The sequence below is a fragment of the Sciurus vulgaris genome (assembly GCF_902686455.1).
Source record: "Sciurus vulgaris genome assembly, chromosome: 6".
NCBI lineage: Eukaryota > Metazoa > Chordata > Mammalia > Rodentia > Sciuridae > Sciurus > Sciurus vulgaris.
The window spans coordinates 109,222,326-109,242,496 of NC_136466.1; the positions used below are offsets into that span (position 1 = coordinate 109,222,326).

General features: G+C 38.6%; 1 protein-coding gene and 1 pseudogene across 2 annotated transcripts in view; one reads left to right on the forward strand and one right to left on the reverse strand.

The window, feature by feature from the left end:
- MCCC2 (methylcrotonyl-CoA carboxylase subunit 2) overlaps window positions 1–3,066 on the forward strand; it is a 112,866-nt gene extending 109,800 nt beyond the window's left edge. The window contains 2 exon segments of the mRNA XM_079145040.1: window positions 835–904; window positions 906–3,066. Of these exon segments, the coding sequence (XP_079001166.1) occupies window positions 835–904; window positions 906–944 (109 nt within the window). The 3' untranslated portion in view covers window positions 945–3,066.
- A 5,246-nt stretch (window positions 3,067–8,312) lies between these two features.
- On the reverse strand, window positions 8,313–9,411 carry LOC306664513 (annotated as a pseudogene). The gene has a single exon. The product of its transcript is annotated as an uncharacterized misc_RNA (transcript).
- Between the last annotated feature and the right edge of the window lie 10,760 nt (window positions 9,412–20,171).

The following is a 20,171-nucleotide window of genomic DNA, read 5'->3' on the forward strand; positions in this document are numbered from 1 at the left end:
CGGGATTATGCTGCTGCAGACTGCAGAAGGGGTGTAATGAGTTCACCTGTTAACAGATTCCAAGTGTGCTTTTTATAGGCCAGTGATACTTTAGGGTCCATATTAAGTTGAATGTTTATGAACAAAGATTTGATTCCTGTCTGTCAATGTAAGAATGGTTTATAATTGATGTGATGTCTAGATATTGAAGGCAGGTTGTTTAAAGAAAGCAAAACTGCCACCTACTAATTACCTTTAAAACAATATTTCTCATTCCTTTTTCTTTATGAATTTGAAGGTTTGGATGAAAAGCAAACTAAAATTTTTACTTAAAAGTTATTAAGATTAATATTTTCCTATTGTAGCAAGAATAAGAACTATATTTGAAGGCATTTATTTTATTAATAAAACATAATCGAAACCTATTCCATAACGTTCATATTTTAAAAGTTCTTTTCCAGGAAAGATGCTGGTTTAACATTTTTACTTGGTTTACCGTGGCTCTCCTCAGTAAAGGCAGAAACGCACCAACTTGGGTTTTCTACATTTGTGAGTGCAGAAAAGAGACAGGGGAGTCTTTTCCTGAAAATAAGTAAAAAATAAATTTAAACTAGGAATTGAGATTTCATATAGTAAGTAGTTCCTAATGCGTTAAGCTTGTTATGACATTCTGTGGTTGCCTGGCGGGGAAGCTTGTTATTTTTATTGCCCTTTTCCCATCTCTTGAACATGGTTTTTGTCGTGAGATTCTAGTAACAAAGATGTTAATCAGTAGATCCATATTCTTCATGATGTGTGTAAATGGTGGTTTGGTGGTAAGTTCATAATAACCTGTGTTTTTTATTCTTTTGTCAGGCTGTGGGATGATGGGATTATTGATCCAGTGGACACCAGATTGGTCCTGGGTCTCAGTATTAGTGCAGCCCCTCAACGCCCCCATCCAGAAGACTGACTTTGCATTTTGAGGATGTAGCTGGAATATAAAATCCTGTTCCGTTGGACAGTACCCAAAATATCACATGTAACCTTAAAATTTTAGATATTTTGAACATGTGACTGTTTCTGTGATTTTTGTTGTTAACATGGTGCATTGTACTTTTCTACCTTAAAAAAAAATCAATGAAGATATTTATTTGATGAGCATCAATTCCTTTTAAATTTTCCTAGAGAAATTTTTTTGTGGCTCAGTCTTATCACCCATGAAATGAAGAGACTAATTATCCTTTATATCTCACAAACAATATGAAAAGTTATTTAATCCGTAAATTCCAGTATGATTGAGATTATTAATATAAAGTTTATATTCACTGAAATGATTGTTTTGCTGATTATGTTGATGATATTTTAAGTTAATGATTCATTTATTAACCTTTCTCTTGAGCCTCCATCCTATCTCCTTCCCATAATATTCAAACTTCTGATTGACTACCCTTTGGGCCCTGCTTTCTCATCTGTTCTCTCCTTGCTGTGCCCCTCTCTGGCTTCCATTGTCAACAGCTCTCTCCAAGATTACCATTGCTCTCCATGTCACCGAAGCCAGTGGGTTCTTTTCCAGCCTTATCTGACTTTTCAGTAGCATTCTGATGGATGGAACACTCCCCCTTGAACTGCATCCTTAGCGTTCATAAGTTAACACTCTAGGTTTTCCATCATCCCTTAGCCATTCTTTTTTAGTTTCCCTTGTGGATGCTCTCATCTACTGATCCTCCCCTACTTCCATTATTTCATTATTTCCATTGATTTTCATTTAGTAATACTCAAATACATTCTTTTTAATCACATTTAATTCCTTTTAATTTTTTAATTTGTTCTTATTGTACACAAATACATTCTTATACTAAAGAGAAATAACACAAAAGTATCTCCTTTTTTAATAATGGTAAGATATATGTAACAAAATCAGCCCTTTTAACCATTTTAAGTGTACAGTAAGTACACTTACAGCTGGCAGTAAGTACCTTCATATGGCTATGCCTCCATAACTATCATCCATCCCTAGAACTGGTTCATCATCCCACATTAAATCTCTGTATCCATTAAATAATATCTCCCATCCCCCAGCCCTAGCCTTTGGCACATTGTAAATGCATGTGTCTCATGGCATAAAACACATGCATTCTTGCTGGGTCATTTTTGCCCCTCTCATGGCTTCAGTCACCTTCTAAATGCATTCCTACATTGACTGTTCCTTTCGCAGTTCTCCCCTGGCCCCATGCCTGCGTATGCACCAGGTCTACTGAACATCCAACTAGTTGTCTTAGAGGAACCTCACATTCAGTCATCAGGTGCTGTGACCTTGCCTCCTTGCTGATCTCTTGACTCTCCCACTTGCTTTTGTCTTTTACCAGCATGAGCCTTAGGAGTGGTCTGCTGCATCCAGTTTTTGCCTCAATTGCTGGTTTGTGCACCTGTTGAATTAGAGAGGCCATCCTAAAGTGCACACACATCTGGCCACACTGCCTCTTTCCTAAGATCCTTCAGGGGTTTCTTATGAAGTGCCAACCCTCGATGCCCTCCATGATCTTGACCATTGCTTTTTCAACCTCTTCTCTTTGACTCCTCTTTTCATAGGACAATAGCTCCAGCCATTCTAGACTTCCAGTTCTTTGAACCTCCTCAGGTCCTTTCCACCAAGGATGTACAAGGCTCCCTTTACTGAACTGCTCTCCTCTCCCTTCTTCAGCAACTTATCCTTCAGCTTAAGCTCTTGATTTTCTCTGTTAAACTACTTCCTTAGGATGTCCTCCTCTGACTTCCCTGGACTGGGCTGGCTCCCTACTGTGTGCTCTTATAAAACACCATATGCCTTTACCACAAATTCATCATTTTGTCAGTAAATGTCTCTTAAAACATGCCCTCCTGCCAGAATGTAAGCTCCACTAGAGCAAGGATCCTCCTGTTTATACTGGGTACACCATGCCTGGCACTTGAGGAGCTCAATATTTGTTGGATGATGAAAAAGTCCATATTGTAATTAATGTCCTAGGCCATATAGTTTTGAAATTAGGTGTGTTGATTATATGACTTGATACAGCTATCAGATTTCCTAATAAAATTAACATTTCAAACATCTGTGTGTGGTGTTTAATTTAGGCTTCCTGCGTATCAGGAAGTACATTTAATTTTTATGGGGGGACATGCAGATAGAGGATCGTGATTCTGAGGTAGCATGCATTTTTCAGAAGGAACATGTTAATTAAAAGTTTTGTTGTAGATGGACACAATACCTTTATCTTATTTATTTATTTTGATGTGGTGCTGAGGATCAAACCCAGTACCTCACACATGCCAGGGAAGTGCTCTTCCACTGAGCCACACCCCAGCCCTTTTTTTTTTTTTCACAAGAGTATAAGCCCACTTTCATTTATCTAATTTTCATTAGTTTAAAACCTTGAGGAGGGCTGGGGAGATAGCTCAGTTAGTAGAGTGCTTGCCTTGCAAGCATAAGATCCTGGGTTCAATTCCCAGCACCACACACACCACACACACACACACACCACACACACATACATACATACATACATACATACATACATACATACATACATAACTTGAGGATATAGCATCTAAAGAATTCTGTGTTCCATGGCCTTGGATAGAAGTCTGCTTTGAATTTGGCATGAGCCACCTCAATGTTAGTGGTTGGCATAAGTTACCTTTCCCCAAAGGACTCTGATTTTTGTTCACTTTGCTGTTAGGAGTTACTTTACTTACTCACTTTGCTTTGTAGACACAGTACTCTTTTGCCCAAATAGAATCTAGTTTCATCTCAGGCATAAACATCTCCATTTTAAGAAGAACTGTGTGCTCCCTTTAGTTCTGGAGATCTTGTTTCCAGCCAGCAAGAAATGTCCTTGCAGCCCAGGCTTCCAGATGTTTCTGCCTTTTAGGAGTCCTGTTCCCAGGAGGCCTTCACAGGATCCAAGATGGTGGAAACACCACATTAAGTATTCTAAAATTTATTACATTTTAATTTAAAAATTGCATCCATCAGAAAATGAAATTTTCTTTATATAGTCTATCTAGTCTTTGGAGGCAACCATCAAGTAAGGATTCTTTGGTATTTGGAAGTGCTCTTCCTTTCTCTTTTAGGAGTATGACAATCATCCCTAAAATCACATTTAAATTAGATTTTTTTATGATTTATGCAATAATAACTATAACTTTACCAAAATAGGGTCCTTTTTTTTTTTTTTTAGCATTTTGACTTAAGGATTTGTTAGGATGACATGAGTTACATAAAATTTTAAGAACTATGCAGCTAATTAGAAGATCTTATTAGATTCTAAACTTACCTCTCAGTACTTTAAAAAGTGAAGAAACAGATTATTTTGTTTTTTCCATTCTCAAGAAATGTTTCCAATTAGAATTTATGTAAAATGAACTAGATATCATAGCTTAGTGTCATTTATAAAATTCTTTAATATGTTACAAAATAAGTATAGAGGACTAATGATCCAAGTTTGTATTGTTTTGACAAAAAGCCTTTCCACACAAACACTTAGAATTAATTTGTTTTTATCTAATGTGCCTAAAGTTCCCTTATATCTGAATCAGGATACTGGAGGATAAAGTCGTTAAGAGCAAATAAAATTTCTGTCCACCTTTTACATTTCTAGGCAAATGTACATTCTAGATAACGGGCCCTGTAATGAAGGTAATTTTTTGTCCACACTGGGACATGTTTGAGAGTGAAATGATCTACGACTGATCTTACAGGGGACAGGTCTGAACTGGAAGTGCCCTGGGCAGATTGGACTGCACACTCTATCTGGAATTCATTGTTACCATGGACTGAGTACTTTTAATGTGTCAGCTTTTAATAATTTTTACCAGCCAGTATCCCAGATACCTGCTTTGTAACTTTTTTTGGCGGGGAGTACTGGGATTGAACTCAGGGTCACTTGACCACTGAGCCACATCCCCAGCTCTATTTTGTATTTTATTTAGAGACAGGGTCTCACTGAGTTGTTTAGTACCTCACTTTAGCTGAGGCTGGCTTTGAACTGTTACCTCAGCCTCCCAAGTTGCTGGGATTCCAGGTGTGTGCTGCTTTGTAACTTAATGTAGATTCTATTATGATACCAATCACAATCCACATTAGCATTCTAGGGAGAACTAATTGACATGGGAAGGGTTTACTATCAGGCAGAGGTGATTATATTTGCTGTTGTGTTCACAATAGCTCAGCTGTTCAGTGTGTTAGCTCTATCAAAAGTGACCCAGATCATGATTTTGTGCTGTTCCTTAGGTGTCTTTGAGGGACATGAAGGCCTTAGAATGTGGTGATTTCAAAAAGAAGTTACTACTAAGTTCGATCCCCAGCACCCAAAAAAAAAAAAAAAAAAGAAGTTACTAAAAAGGGAAAATGTGCCCAGAACAACTTGTTAGAAGTAAGTTGGAGAAAAAAATAATTTAAAATGTGTAATTAAGTATTAATTATAAGAAGAGAACTTGGAAAAACAGACTAACAGCAAGAGATCTCTGTAGGAAATGTATTCAACATTTTTCAATCGTAGCTCTATTAATCACATTCCTGTATATGACAATTCAAAATAATATTATTTAAAATTTATTATTTGTGGAAAGCTTGGGGAGAAAAAGTGAAGAAAATAAGGTAAAAAGCAACAAAAACTCCATAATCCTACCACCCAGAGCTAACTGCTGCTATTAATGTTTTCTTTTTTTAAATTGTTCTATTCAGTTACACATGACAGCAGAATGCATTTTGATTCATTGTACACAAATGGAGTAGAACTTTTCATTTCTCTGGTTGTACACGATGTAGAGTCACACCATTCATGTAATCATACATGTACATGGGTAATGATGTCCATCTTCATTCCACCATCTTTCCTTCTCCCCATCCCTCCCTCCCCTCATTTCCCTCTACACATCTAACCTTCCTCCATTCTTCCCTTACTGCCCACCCCCTTTTAAGTATCAGCATCCACTTATTAAACATTCAGCATTTATGTTTTCTTATATTCTTTTTCTATTTATAAGAATTTGTTTTGCAAAGATGATGTATTTGGGCTTACTCTGTGATCTGCATTTAATGTATTATAAATATGTTGAGGTTTCCATGTCATTTATATTTCTTCTGCTATAATTTGATGTTGCATGGTATTAAATTTACAGATGCCATATATCTGCTCCCCTGTTGTTATAAGATGCTCATTTCTGATTCCCTACTTACAGTATTACAGGTAATTGCAATGAATCTCTTTCCTATTTATTTACATATTCGTGATTATTTTCCTAGGGTAAATTCCTAGAGTGGGATAGTTAGGTCAACGGGTACACAGACTTTTAGGACATTTTGCTAAATTCTGTTCTACAATTGTATTTTTATGCCACAAGTATTGTCAATATTATGACGACCCTGGTGCTTTAGATACTGAAATACTCTTAGTAAATTAAGTTGTTAAGAATAACCACTGTTTCCTTTAATGGTTAAGAGTTGTTTAAGTGACCATGTCACATTAGCAAGTTGTGAAAGGCCCAGCATAAATGAACAGGAGGTCATGGTTACGGAAACAACATTGGGACTGCGACCAGTTCAGTCCATCTTCTGTTACTGAAAAGTTGTGTGAACCTGAGAAGAAGAAAGGGAACCAAAATTCATCTCTCTGGCCAAGCAGTTGTTTTACTTCCCAGTCTCTAGGTGCCCAGGACTTTTTCTCTACCTCCCTGTTCTCTGCTAGTCAGTGGTACTGGGACAAGTGGTTGTGCTGAGAGCTTTTTTATTCTACACAGCAGTGCATTCCAGAGGGCTTGGTGGAACTCATGGTGGAACCACTTACCAGGATGATCCATTCTCCACTTTGTTAGAGTTCATTTTGTTCAAATGAACAGACCTTTACGAGGGCTTACTTTTGGATGGCTTTGGGTGCAGTATTTAGCCAGGGACTTGAGAGGGCATTTCACTGTTACATCTTTTGGTGACAGCACTCTTTTCCTTTGGAAACTTACCCTCTACTGTGCAGTCTCGTGAGTGTGTCAAGTAAAGAGCCCTGACCCCAGCTGAGAGCTGAACACATGTGGAAACGTGATCAGTTGAACTCTCCAGTGGTTTGATTCTTGAACTGAGGGACAAAGATGGAAAGGCCACAGTGAAGGTCTTACCTGAATGGAAACATTTCAATTCCTTTTGAAATGTTAACACTTTGCATTTATCATATAGATGTTTACAAATATTTGAGAGGTTCCTGTTTTTATTTTGGAGTTATTGGTATTTTAATTATTATTATTATTTTTTTACTTTTTTGGGACAAAGATGGAAAACTGGCCCGGAGCTTTCCGGTGGACCAAAGAGGCTGTTCATCCATTCTTGCTCTAGGTTGTCTGGCACTTCCTTGGTTACTGAGAATCTACAAGTCTGAGACATCTTGTATCCTTCCAACATTTGTATTTATTTAATTTGCCAGAATCAGGTTTCAACTCTTCTAGTAAAAAAGCCTAATATCCAAATATGTTCTGCAAGTCAAAGTTTACAGTAAAGTTCCTCTCTAGTTTCAAACTTTGTGAAAGATTTACTGTCTACATTTTTGAAAGACTATTCAGAGAGAAACCACTGGGATACTAAAATTGTCATCAGAGGAAGAGGGGAATCTCAATCCAGAATGAATAGGGTTCTTGACAGATGTTGCAGAAATGAATTTAAGGATGCATCAGAGTCAGGGATTTATTTATGAAAGCAGAGACTCATTCAAGGGAGAACATGGGCTATCTTGAGAGTGAGACCTGCCTTTGATATCCTGGACTCTTCTTTTAAAGGACATTTGGTGAGGGGCAGATAAGGGAAGGTATGTGGGGATGACATCAGTTTGGTGATCCAGGAAGTTTCTGGTGGTCTGGTTATTCTCAGGATCCTTAGACTGACGTGGTCTCTACTGTATGGTCAGTAGATAATGTTGGAAAGTACCCTAGATTATAGGTTTCTTAAAATATTAAATATCTCTTCACTTAATCTATTTATTATGTAGGCTAATTAACAGAGCACAAGGTAATTTTCATGGGTGAATAAACTTATAGTAACTTTTAAGATTTACAGATTTCCCAGAATTTGGGAGTGACAAGTCTGTGAGGAAAGGCTTGTAGAAATTTAGCATAAGGCTTTTAGATTTAAATTGTATTTTCTTGTCCTTCCCTTTGTCTCCTGTCTACCTTTTAAATTTTATTCTAGGTAAAGATGGTGTAAGAAGAGTAAACTGAGGTATTGGTCGTCAAGCACGTGGGGCATCAGAGGGGAAGGCTTCTGACTTTACCATCACCAGTGCAGACAGACTGAGTGTTTAAATGGTCACAAGGGAACTCAATTTATTGTAATATTTTTTTTAATTGTTTAATTTTTTTATTGGAAAACAAATATACAACTTGGAATGGATTTGAGGCAAATTGTGCCATAAGCAGATTTTCTTTAAGTGGCTAAACAAAGTTTAAAAAGCAAGTAACAATAAAAGAAAATGTTTCTGGTACAAGACCAGCAGTACAAAAAAATAGTGTACGAGTACCTGGATAATACACCCGTTTTGCAATAGTGCAACTTTTAAGTACATATTGTTGACTGTCCATAGTCCACGCAGAGTTACAACTCCACACTTCAACAACAACATGCTGACAAGTCCTAAAGAAAACTACTTTTTTAAAAAAGGCATAACCCAGATGTTCCCTCATTTGACCAACTACATCTAAAGTTTGGATGTGCAGAAGGGCTTAGATATATCCAGAGTAAGCCACATGCAACATGTTACTTGATCAATTTTCTAAAATAAGGTTTCAGGACAATGACAGTAAGATAAGGGAAGAAAACATGGAGGAATGAAGTCCTAATTACTATACATGCATATTTTTTTGACAGTAGGGGGAAACCTTTTACAGATAAGTTACAAACAAAGAAAAGGCAAATAAACAATTTTGTACAAGAAATTTAACACATTCTGTACAATGTCTTCACTTTGCTGTCATCATTTGTACAAACTCTTCATAGTTTACTTGACCATCACCATCAGTATCTGCTTCCCTGATCATTTCATCAACCTCTTCATCTGTTAACGTCTCTCCAAGGTTTGTCATCACATGGCGAAGCTCTGCTGCACTAATATAGCCATTGCCATCCTTATCAAACACACGGAATCATTTTTCTTGCCATCATTGTCAGAAATTCAGGGAAGTCAATTGTGCCATTACCATCAGCATCTACTTCATTAATCATGTCCTGTAACTCTGCTTCTGTGGGATTCTGCCCAAGAGACTTCATTACAGTTCCCAGTTCCTTTGTTGTTATAGTTCCATCACCATCCTTGTCAAATAGTGAAAAAGCTTCTTTGAATTCTGCAATCTGCTCTTCAGTCAGTTGGTCAGCCATGCTGCTAGCGCTACCGGTTTCCGAGACACGACCGCACAACCACTCAGCTCACTCGCTCCACTCGGACTCTATTGTAATATTTTGATCACTAAAATGTCACTGAGCGAGGTTTTTAGGTTATTTTTAATTGGAAATCAGGTTAAAAATATGTAAAAATTTTCCACTGGGAATACTTTAAAGACAGTAAAAGAGACAGGAGGTAGAACTAATTGACTTCTTTTTTTTTTTCTACATGCCCTGTTGTTATTTTTATTAAAAATTTTAATTGAAACATAAAAATTATACATGTTTATGGAGGCAATATGATGTTTTGAAACATGTATGTTATATAATGTTCAAGTCAGGGTGAGCATATGTCTTCAAATATTTATCATTTCTTTTCAATGAAAACATTCAGAAATTCTTTCTGCTGGCTTTTTTGAAATATAAAACACATTTGGCTTTGACATTAACCTTAAGGCCACAGTGAAGGTCTTACACGAATGGTAACATTTCAATTCCTTTTGAAATGTTAACACTTTGCATTTATCATAAGGATGTTTACAAATATTTGGGAGGTTCCTGTTTTTATTTTGGAGTTATTGGTATTTTAATTATTTTTTTTTTTTACTTTGTCTTGGTTTTAATGTGACTTATCTTCTAACCTTCTCTTTCTACCATAAGGAATATAGAAAGGGTAACTACAAGATCACGTCCCTAGAACTGAGGACTATAAGTAAAGGAATAATTAAGTCTTCATGGGGATCATAAGTTGTTCTGGAATGAGTGTGGCATCCCTGGGTAAAAGAATTAGAAAAACTTGCTGTGAAGAGCTCAATTTGGAATCACAGGATTGGAGTTCTTGTTCAGGTTATGACAGTCATTGTGCCACCTTGGGCTGGCCTCTCCCTGTCTCTCAATACAGACTAGATTAGTACTTAGATTCTTTGGTGGGACATTTTTTAAAGTTCCCCATAACTGTTCTAGAATACTGGTTCTCAGACTTCAGCTTGATCAGAATTGCCTGGAAGGCTTCATAACTCAAAGATTGCTTGGCTGTGAACCAGTTTGATTCATAGATCTGTAGTGAGCCCCAGTATGTGCATTTCTTACAAGTTTCCAACAGATGCTGATGGTGCTGACTTGGGGACCACACTTTGAGAACCACTGTCTTAGGTGATCTCTAAATTCTTTTCTAGCTCTAACAGTTTATGATTCTAAGATGAATTTCTGCTTTGGTACTATTTTTACTTTTATTATACCTTTTTAAAATAATTGTATCTTTCCTCATTTTGGGGGTGTGGTGAATTTGTTTTAACTTCTCAGCAAGTATTCGTAACATCAGAGATTTACATTCCAGGCTGTATGAGAATCACCTAAAGAAATTTTATTAATAAAAATCTTGATGCCTCATTGGATTCCAGGTGAAATAAATCAGACTTTTCCAGGCTAGGGCCCAGTTTCAGACATTTTTAAAGCCCTCCCAATTGACTCCAGTCCTCAAGCTGAGAGTCACTTCACAGGGGAAGACTAGACCATCAGTAGATTTCCAAATGGGGCAACCATTCACTTCAAGAGACTTTCATGAACTTAAAGTCTTGGGTTTTAGATTGCAAATAAATTTCCTAGGTATAGCTCAGATAAAAGTTTGCCTTATTTTAACTTCTCTACCTACTTCACTTTAGGCTAACTGCTGAAACTAGAAGTTTCTAATGAGATTTATCCATGGTGATGGACAGAAATAAGATAAGAGCAAAAACAAACAAGAAAAACAAGTATTTTACGTAATGAACCATAACAACCCTGACATTTTGCTTCCACAGGATTGTTCTGAGTCATTTCTTTCTGCTCTGGTGCCTGTGCTATAACTCCTCAGTGGGCTAAACAGAAGCTTAGGTCTCTGAGGACTTCTGTCAGTTCCTCATTTCTAACCAACCGTTACTAGACTTTTTAAAAAGGAAATATTAGTCACCCACATGGATGGTTGACACCTTGAAATTATTATGTTTTGAGGTTTTTTTTTTTTCAATCGTAAAATATACGTAACAAAACTCACCAGTGCTACCATTTTTAATTGTACAGTTCAGGTCATTAAGTACATGTGCATTGTTGGGTCACTATCACCACTGGTCATCTCCAGGACTCTCTGAAGATGGATGGGCACTGGAACACCCACGAATACTGAAATTCTTGTCCATTAAACAACAACTCCCCCTTTCTCCCTTTCCTCCAGCCCCTGGTAATGACCATTCTCTCTATTTTTGTGGATTCGCCTATTCTAGGCACCTGGTATAAAAGGAGTTCTACAATATTTATTCTTTTGTGTCTGGTTTATTTCATAGCATAATATCCTCAAGGTCATAATACCTTCAGGGATCACCTTTGATCAGATACCTCTGTGGTGATGTGCATTTAGTTCTGCTCTCGATGACTCATTGATTAGTTAAGAACAGGTATGTCATTGTGCTTCTGCCTTCTTCCTTACCCTGACATCTAATTGCCCAATAAATCTTAGTGATTCTACCTCTCACAGAGTTCCCTAAATCCTCCTTCTTTATCACTGAACTACCCTTAACTTAGACCTTCATGCTTACCTGGATCAGCATCAGAGCTCCTAACCAAATCTTTCTGCCATCAGTCATTGTATCACTGGCTAAGTCAACAAATATACAGCAGAGACATTTTTGCAGGAGAGTCTTCCCCATAGCCACTTGAACCATTTGTCTCAAACAAATCTGATTTTGCCCACATGTCTTGACTGTAGCCCCACTTTTCCCAGCTCACTCAGTGCCTCCCAATAAAAGATAGAATAAAATTCAAAATGCTGGGCAGGTTAAGCCAAGGGTTCAAAACAACAAGATGAAATCTGAGAGTACTGAATACAGAATCCTACATCTAAATTCAGGAAAAATAAACTGCTTATGTGAAGAACTGGGGAAATCCAGTTTTGTAGTAGTACTTGATATAGGAAAAAAAAACAAAAAAAAAACCTGGGCATGAATTAACAGGCAATGGGTCTCCTTATCAAAGCTGTCTACATTGTAGGCTGTATTAATTTTAAAAAGTCCTAATCATGGGCCAAGAAAATCTCTATTCTTTGGGATGACTTGTTTTCAGCTCTATAAGTCAAATTCTATAAAGAATATTAACAAACTGGAGGGCATTCAGGGCAGTGGTCTGAGGTCTGATAACTGGGCCTTGATTGTACTTGGGGAGCATGCCAAAAATGCAGGTTCCTGGGATCCATTCCTGGAGGTTTTCAAGTGGTCATAATGCATATCTGTACATCTTAGGTTGGGTACCACTAATCTGGAGGACACAAAGAGCATGATCTTAGAAGATGTTAAAAGAAATAGTCCTTTAGCTTAGATGGAATACATGTTTCCAAGAACTGAAGGGCTGTCACTTGTCAACTGAGATGGCAGAATGATGGGAGGTGTAGAATGCCCATGGAAGTTTTGGCAAGAATTTTGTAATAATGGGAACTTTGTGGTTATAGACCAGGCTGTCCTTGGAAAGATTAAAGAGGAGCCTGATGTTAGGGATGCAGTAGGGAGCTACTTTAGACTTCAATGTTTGAATCACCTGGGGATTTGTCTTCGTCTGTTTCAAAATATCTGAAGCTGAGTAACTTATAAAGAGATTTATTTGGCTCAGGATTCTCATGGCTGGAGGGTCCGAACAGCATGATGTTGGTGTCCTGAAGAAGGCCCTCTCCTGGCTAAAAACTCAGAAGAGAGGTGACAAGGGGAGTGGCTGTGTTCAGCAGGGGAACCAGGGGTGTTGCCAGACTTGCTCACAACAACCTATGGAAATTCTTGGGACAGTAAGAACACACTCCTATGAGAAAAACATGAAGCCCTCTTAAAGTCAAGGTCCCAACCACCTCTCAACATTGCCACACTGGAACCAAGCTTCCAGCTCATGAACTTTTGGGAGATACTCTCAAACCATATTGAAACCATAGCAGGATCTTATTAAAATGCAGGTTCTGATTTATGGGTTAGGGCCTGAGACTCTGCATTTCTAGTGAGCTCTCAGTGATGCCTGTGGTCTGTGAGCCTTATTTTTAGTAGAAGGCTGTAGGGGATACCAGTGCTGGTTGGACAAATAACCTAGGTGATTTCTCAGATCAAAGTGTGTGTATAACAGAGGTTAACTAATTGGAGATGGAGAAAGTATCTACCAAAACACCATTGGAATGCTTCAGAACTTTTGGTTTGGAATATGCTTTAATTAGTTCAATTTAATTTTTCCATTTTCTAGAATCTAGGTACTAGAAATCAAGTGACCCAAGAGCATGAATCAAATAAACTTGGGTGTGTGCCTTGCCTTCACTCTTATGAGGATTGTGAGCGGGGCGAATATCAATCTATCTGAATCTTATTTTCCTCATTCTAATAACCCCTCAGTGGATTTTTATGAACATTCACATGTTGCTCTATATAAAGTTATAATCCTCCTGCCTTAGCCTCCTGAGTCACTGGAATTCAAGTGTGTGCCGTTGTACCTGGCTTCATGAAGAATTCTTGAAAGATCTGTAAATGTCATGAAGGATGACAAGAAATTCTCAGAGGCCAGGTCCTCTTCTTTCCTATATAATTACTGGATTCTTTTGTGTATGTGTGTGTGTGTGTCTGTACACGTGCATGGGTGCGTATGTGCCCACATGGGGGCATGTCTCATGTCTTGACCATTGGCATTTCCTTACTGTCATCTTCCCAAATTTGGAACTAGATATTTTCTCTACCTATTTTGACCAAAATGATTGATTTATGTAACTTGGTTTCCTGAACCATAGCCATTTTTCCACTACAAATGTTACAAGGGAAACTTGGGGTCTGCCCAGCACACTCCTCTGTTTCCCTCCTATAGGCCCCAGTCAGGTTTCAAAATTTTTTTTCCAGTTATTTGCACCTATGAATGAATCTATGTGCTTTGGAGAAGCCAGTCAATCTGCAGGTCCAGGTGGGACTGATGGGTTTATAAGTTTCCCATTCTCTTTCCCAGTGATTGGTCCAGACTGGTATGCAGGGAATTCTGTTGGGGGGTGGTTCTAGAAGACATTTCCTTGCCACAAGATAAATCTGGAAACTCTTTTCTTTCTCTTCCTTTGGATCTAGTGGTGGTGGGAATGTGACTCTAGGATGATGGGAACCAATTGCTACCTGCTGGAGGATGGAGCTGACACTGTGGGGGCAGAGTATGTTGAAGGAGCTGACTCCTGGGTCACATCACTGAGCCACAGAATCACTGTCCTTTGGTTGTCCTTCTGGATTTCATAGTGTCAAAATAATAAATTTCTTTAATACTTAAGTCATTTTTATTGCACTTTCTGTTGGTTTAACTGAAAGTACCATTACTAATACTGATGTCTCTATGGCCTTCAACAGTACATCCTGTAAGCAGTGGGAGAATTTAAAAGTGTTCTGTAATCACAATGAATTGAGGAAAGACTTTCTTTTAAGAAGGAATTACTTCCTCAAATATTCTCCAAAAGCTATTTTTAGAAACTTAACTCTAAAACCTTTTTGAAGAAGGAAATACCCACTTGCCTATATTATGTTTGATATGTTTAACTTTTGGCTATTAAGAACTATGGTCCTGGGGTTTGCAATCCCCATGCATTTGAGAGAAAAGCTTCCATGCTTATTCAGTCTGTATGGTTTGTTGGTCTGTCTCCCCTTCTCTCTAGATATACTTTTATGGAGGAAGATGTGAGGATTATACTTGGTTAAGCATAACACAAATGGGGACACACTGACTCAGAAAACTGATTCATTTTAGGATTTTTTTTTCTTGGCAAATACTTCTCTCTTCTCCATTCATCTTCATTCCTTTATTTCATCATAAACATTTTGGGATCAAATTTGATGGGGAGTATTTTAAAATATGGTCTGCAAATTCCATATGAGTCCTAAGACTGAGTGTATTAATCCTTAACCACCTCTCCCTCCATATCTCACCCATGCCGTCAGCAGGGAAGTGGGCATGGAGGTCCCCAAGGCATCATGAAAGGTACTAGTCATTTGGAAGACCTTGTACAGTCCATATCTTCATCCCATGGCCATTGAACACCAGGCATCCATCGCAATGCTTTGGAGCTTAGTGAAAGATTGGACTCAGTGCAGTGTGGCATCATATAGAAGTGTCTATCTTCCAGGCAATGATGATAACTGATGGAAAGATGAATTAGAGAAAAAGCCTATGTGAGCTTGAGAGCTGTATGAGGGATTAACTTATGTATTCTCATTGTTGGGACTTCAGTGAGGATGATTCTGAATTGTATTGTGAAATAGATCCAGAACCATCCAGCTATGGGACTCCTGAGTATAGGGGTCCACTTCTTGACTGTCCTATGTCCCATCCTTCTTCTAGCCCTCCGATGTTCTCACATTCACATCTCCCTGATTTTTCTTAAAGAGAATTTTTGATAATATCATTCTCCCTTGCTTCGATACTTTTGTTGGCTTAGAGATAACTTCACGTGCCTTTTCTCGGCATCACTGTGTTTAGAGTCTTAAACTTTTCAATTTTTTTTTCATGGTGGTGCTGGAGATTGAAACTAGAGCCTCATTCATGCTAGGAAAGCACTCTATTGCTGAGTTATATCCCCAGCCTTAAAAAAAGTCAAATTGTACATTGTTTTAGTCAGGGCTTTTTTTTTTTTTTTTTAACTGCTGTGATTAAAAGACCTGCCAAGAACAATTTTAGAGGAGGAAAAATTTTGGGGGGCGTTTCATGGTATCAGAGGTCTCATTTCTGTGGACAGCCAGCTCTATTCCTCGGGGGCTTGAGGTGAGACTGAACATCATGGTAGAAGAGTGTGACTGAAGGGAAGCAGCTCACATGATCAGAAAAGAGAGAGGCTTCCACTCAACCCGATACAAAATACATACTGCAAAGTCACCCCAGTGCCCACCTCCTCCAGCCACACCCCCACCTGCCTTCAGTTACCACTCAAATAACCCCATTAGGAGATTAATTCACTGCTTAGGTTAAGGGTCTTATAACGCAATCATTTCTCCTCTAGACCTTCTTGCACTGTCTTACACATGAGCTTTTGGAGGCCACCTCACATCCAAACCATAACATACATGGAAATGGTTAAAGGACAAGTAGAACAAAGAGGGTGAACCTTGCACCTTCAGTTTCTCCCAACTGTAGTACAACAACTCTCTGCAATTGATGACTTAAAAAGGTGCTTATCACACCCTCCATTTAACTTGCCTCTCTGGCCTTGGCAAAGGCAAAAGAATGTTGGAGAATACCATGGACAATTCTAAGTTTGATTCCAGTCTCACCTGTTCTTCTAGTTATGGTATATACTAGGGCAAATTCATTCAGTGGCTAGTAGCTGATATGCAGATATGGCCCAATTTTCAAATATCACCAGTAGCAATTTGCTTTTACCAGGCAAAGCCAACAGTATATTTTCAGTCTTGCCTCAGGACTACACCGCTTTGTTGAAATACAATCCACAAAAGGCTTGGACATTTTGTCATTACACACAACATTACAATTGACCACTGTTTTAGGGACAATGTTAATAAGACCTGATGAGCAGGAACTAACAAGTACTTGTGATAGCTTAATAAGCCATATGTGAACCAGAGGGTGGAAGATAAATCCCATGAAAATTTAGGGGTCTTTTTCCTCTGAAGTTTCTGGGAATTCAGTCCTGAGAGCTCTTATAAGGTACAAGGTTGCTGTACATTTCATTGTTCTACCAATAAAAGGATGTGCAACACTTGGCAGGCCCTTTTTGGATTTGGAGGAAACATTGGAATGTGCTGTTTCTACTCTTTTACTTTGCTAAAATTTAGTTTGGCATGGGTAACAGCAGAAAGACGGCAATCATCAGTCGCAGAGTCCGGGGCTCTGCACAATGGGCTCTGGAGGAGTGTTCACTTGTGAACTGAATTTCGGTGGATTCACGTCTGTGTTTCCTTGCTTCGCCTGCCCATTCCAGACACTGAGCGGGGAGCCTGCTGAAGCAAGACTGTAATATGCCCGGCACCACAGCCCTGCAACCCCCCCTCCAAGTGTGCCCACTGTCATAGCTCCTGCAAAACCTGACGGTTTCCTACCTAAGGGTACCTGCCTCTCCCTGCCTCTCTGCTTGGAGGCTTCTCCTATGCCCCGAAAGCTTTGCTCAGTGTATGGAGCCATCTGCTACTGCTGGGGATTTCATGCCCTCAGGGGACCCCTCAGCCAGTGACAGCTGGAAGCCATTGAATACATATTCCAACTGGCAGGGTCTGGCAGTGAGGCTACTCTGAGGCGTTCCGCATCCCTGGGTGAATTGAGATCTCCTGGCCCACAGCCAATTGTTGGCTTTTGCCCTGTTTCTTTCCTATCTCGATTTATTCACTTCCTCATTATGGCTTTTTTAAAAAATCACTTCCTAAGTAAACTATCTGCATACAAATCGTTGTCTTGGTTTCTGCTTTGGGGAAGCAAAGCCAGTGGCCTGTCAAGAGAATCTGTGTGTAGACTGTGACTTCCGTTACCCTGCTTGATATGCCAGCCCTTTCCAGAGCGCCCCACCTGGTGAATTCCTCTCTGCATCCCTGGGTGACCTCCTTCCTATATTTTTATTTTGCTGGATTATTTCTTTTCTGTCATTTTATTGTCGTAAAGCGGGTGAGGAGACACATCTCCTAGCTTATTTGGCCTTATCTTTTTAACTTAATTACCTGTTCTGCCATCTTTTGTCCACATTCATGGAACACTCAAACTCATTTCCCTCCTTCAAGCCTTAGTACGAGTTCCTCTCCTGCCTGGAATTTCATTCTCCTCATCTGATTGAGAAATTCCCACTTTTCCCTCAAATTCTGCTCAACTGCCTGTTCTATCAAATTTCCCTAATGTTCTACTCTCTCTTCAAGCAGTTAATAATTTATGAGTTCCCACCTCTGTCTCTTCTGCTTGCTTGTATATTCTTCAAGGACAAAGTCTCCCACCTATTTATCAGTGTACTCCCAATCACTGACACATAATAGATGCTCAACAAATATTTGTTAAATGAGCAAATGAACACATGGCTTAGGGGATAAGAGTGCCAATTTAGATAGTCATGTGAGCATCTAGGACAGATCTGGTGCCAGTGGACATCCCCAGAGTGATTGTAGGGAAGCTATCTCCAACAACTTTTGGGGGAAAGTACTTACCAAATGGACAGTTGAGCAGCCAAGGGGAGGCTGTGGTATCAGCAGAGATGTGATGGTAGGGACATGAGCAAGAAAAATGGGTTACTGTATTATGCTCCCAATTTTTTGTTTATTGCTACCCTTGAAATTGTTGTTAGAAGTGAGCTGCTTTTATGACATTCATTTTTTCCAATCATTCCTTTACCTCAGGCCATTCAGTGTATAGGTGAACAGGTAGAGTGTGTTTTGGGTTTAGATCCCCAGCTCTGTCACTTGCTAGTTTTGTAATTTTAGGACAAGTTACTGGGACAAACTCTCTTTGTCCCAGTTTCTTTACCTTTGTGAGGATGAAGTGAATATATATTACATATTATTATATTTTAAATTTGTTATCTATTTATGTACACATTATATAACTAATTTAAATGACACCTATGCAGGAACTTACTAAGCCCCTATATAAATGTTAGCTGTTAATAATTATGAGGTGATTAATGCAAGATTTTTTTTTATAAAGTCAAATATTTGCCCAAAGCCACAAGGGGAATCTACAGTGTGTCTTGAAGTAATAAGCCTCTGTCTTGTAAGATTCAAGGATCATTTAAAAAATCTTAGCTGCCAGAGACAGGCAGCGACCAGCTATACCCTCGCTGAGCACTTGGGGCTTGTGAGACTCAGTGCTATGTCTGAATCCGAGCAACAGGAAGGGATGATTCACAAAGTCTGTGTAATTTTCGTCACTGGAGCTTCTGATATGTGTTTGGCAATCAACAACTTGCAAGTCACCTGAGGGCTCACTCAAGCCTAAGAGATTAAGAGATTGTTTTTGTCTCTCTCTTTTTTTGTGTGTGGTGCTGGGAATTTGAACCCAGGGCCTTGTGCTTATGAGGGCAAGCACTTCTACCAACTGAGCTATATCCCCAGCCCCTCGTTTTGTCTCGATGGACACATGGATGTGTAAAGAAACCTGAGCCTTAGAAGAACTGATCCCTTGAAAATGTTAGGCATAATTCATTTTGGTTTTTGATATATCGAACTGTAGTAAAAAGTGAATCTAAAAATATCTCTTCACTGGTTTTAAGTGTTTCAAGTAGAAAGAAGTTGATTTGGTACCGAACCTCAGGTCTGGTTCTTTCTGGTTAGGGCCATGGGCCTTTTATCATGAGGGTGCTTGGATTTCATCCAGTCTTTCTTGTGGACCATCTGGATTACTTGTCTATGTCTGGTTTCTTATGAGCTTCCTCAGGTGGTTTGGTTGCTTCCATATTTTGAGTTTCAAGGGTGAGACCAAGGCATTAGACCAGAGTCAGATGGTTAGAGGTTATTTTTATTTCTGGAATAGCAGGTGGTAAAATACTGGAGAAGCTTGGGTGCATCTCTCAATGACCCTTTCCTTTCTTTAAAGACTAATTATTGCTTTTGAATCATGTATTTATTGTTTCCTTTCACATTAAAAAATTATTTAGTGGTTGCTCTAGGCTTCTTTGTTTTTATTATTTAGTTGTAATAATGTACATCTTACCACATTCTAAATATTATGCCCCTTAGTGATAATCTAAGTACTTTACAAGTTTTCTTCCATTTACTGCCATCTTTTATGCTTTATCATTATAGTTTTACTATTTGTTTATAAGTCCTACATAACACTTTTTTAATTATATTTGCTTTAAATTGTGAATGTAAAAGTGTAA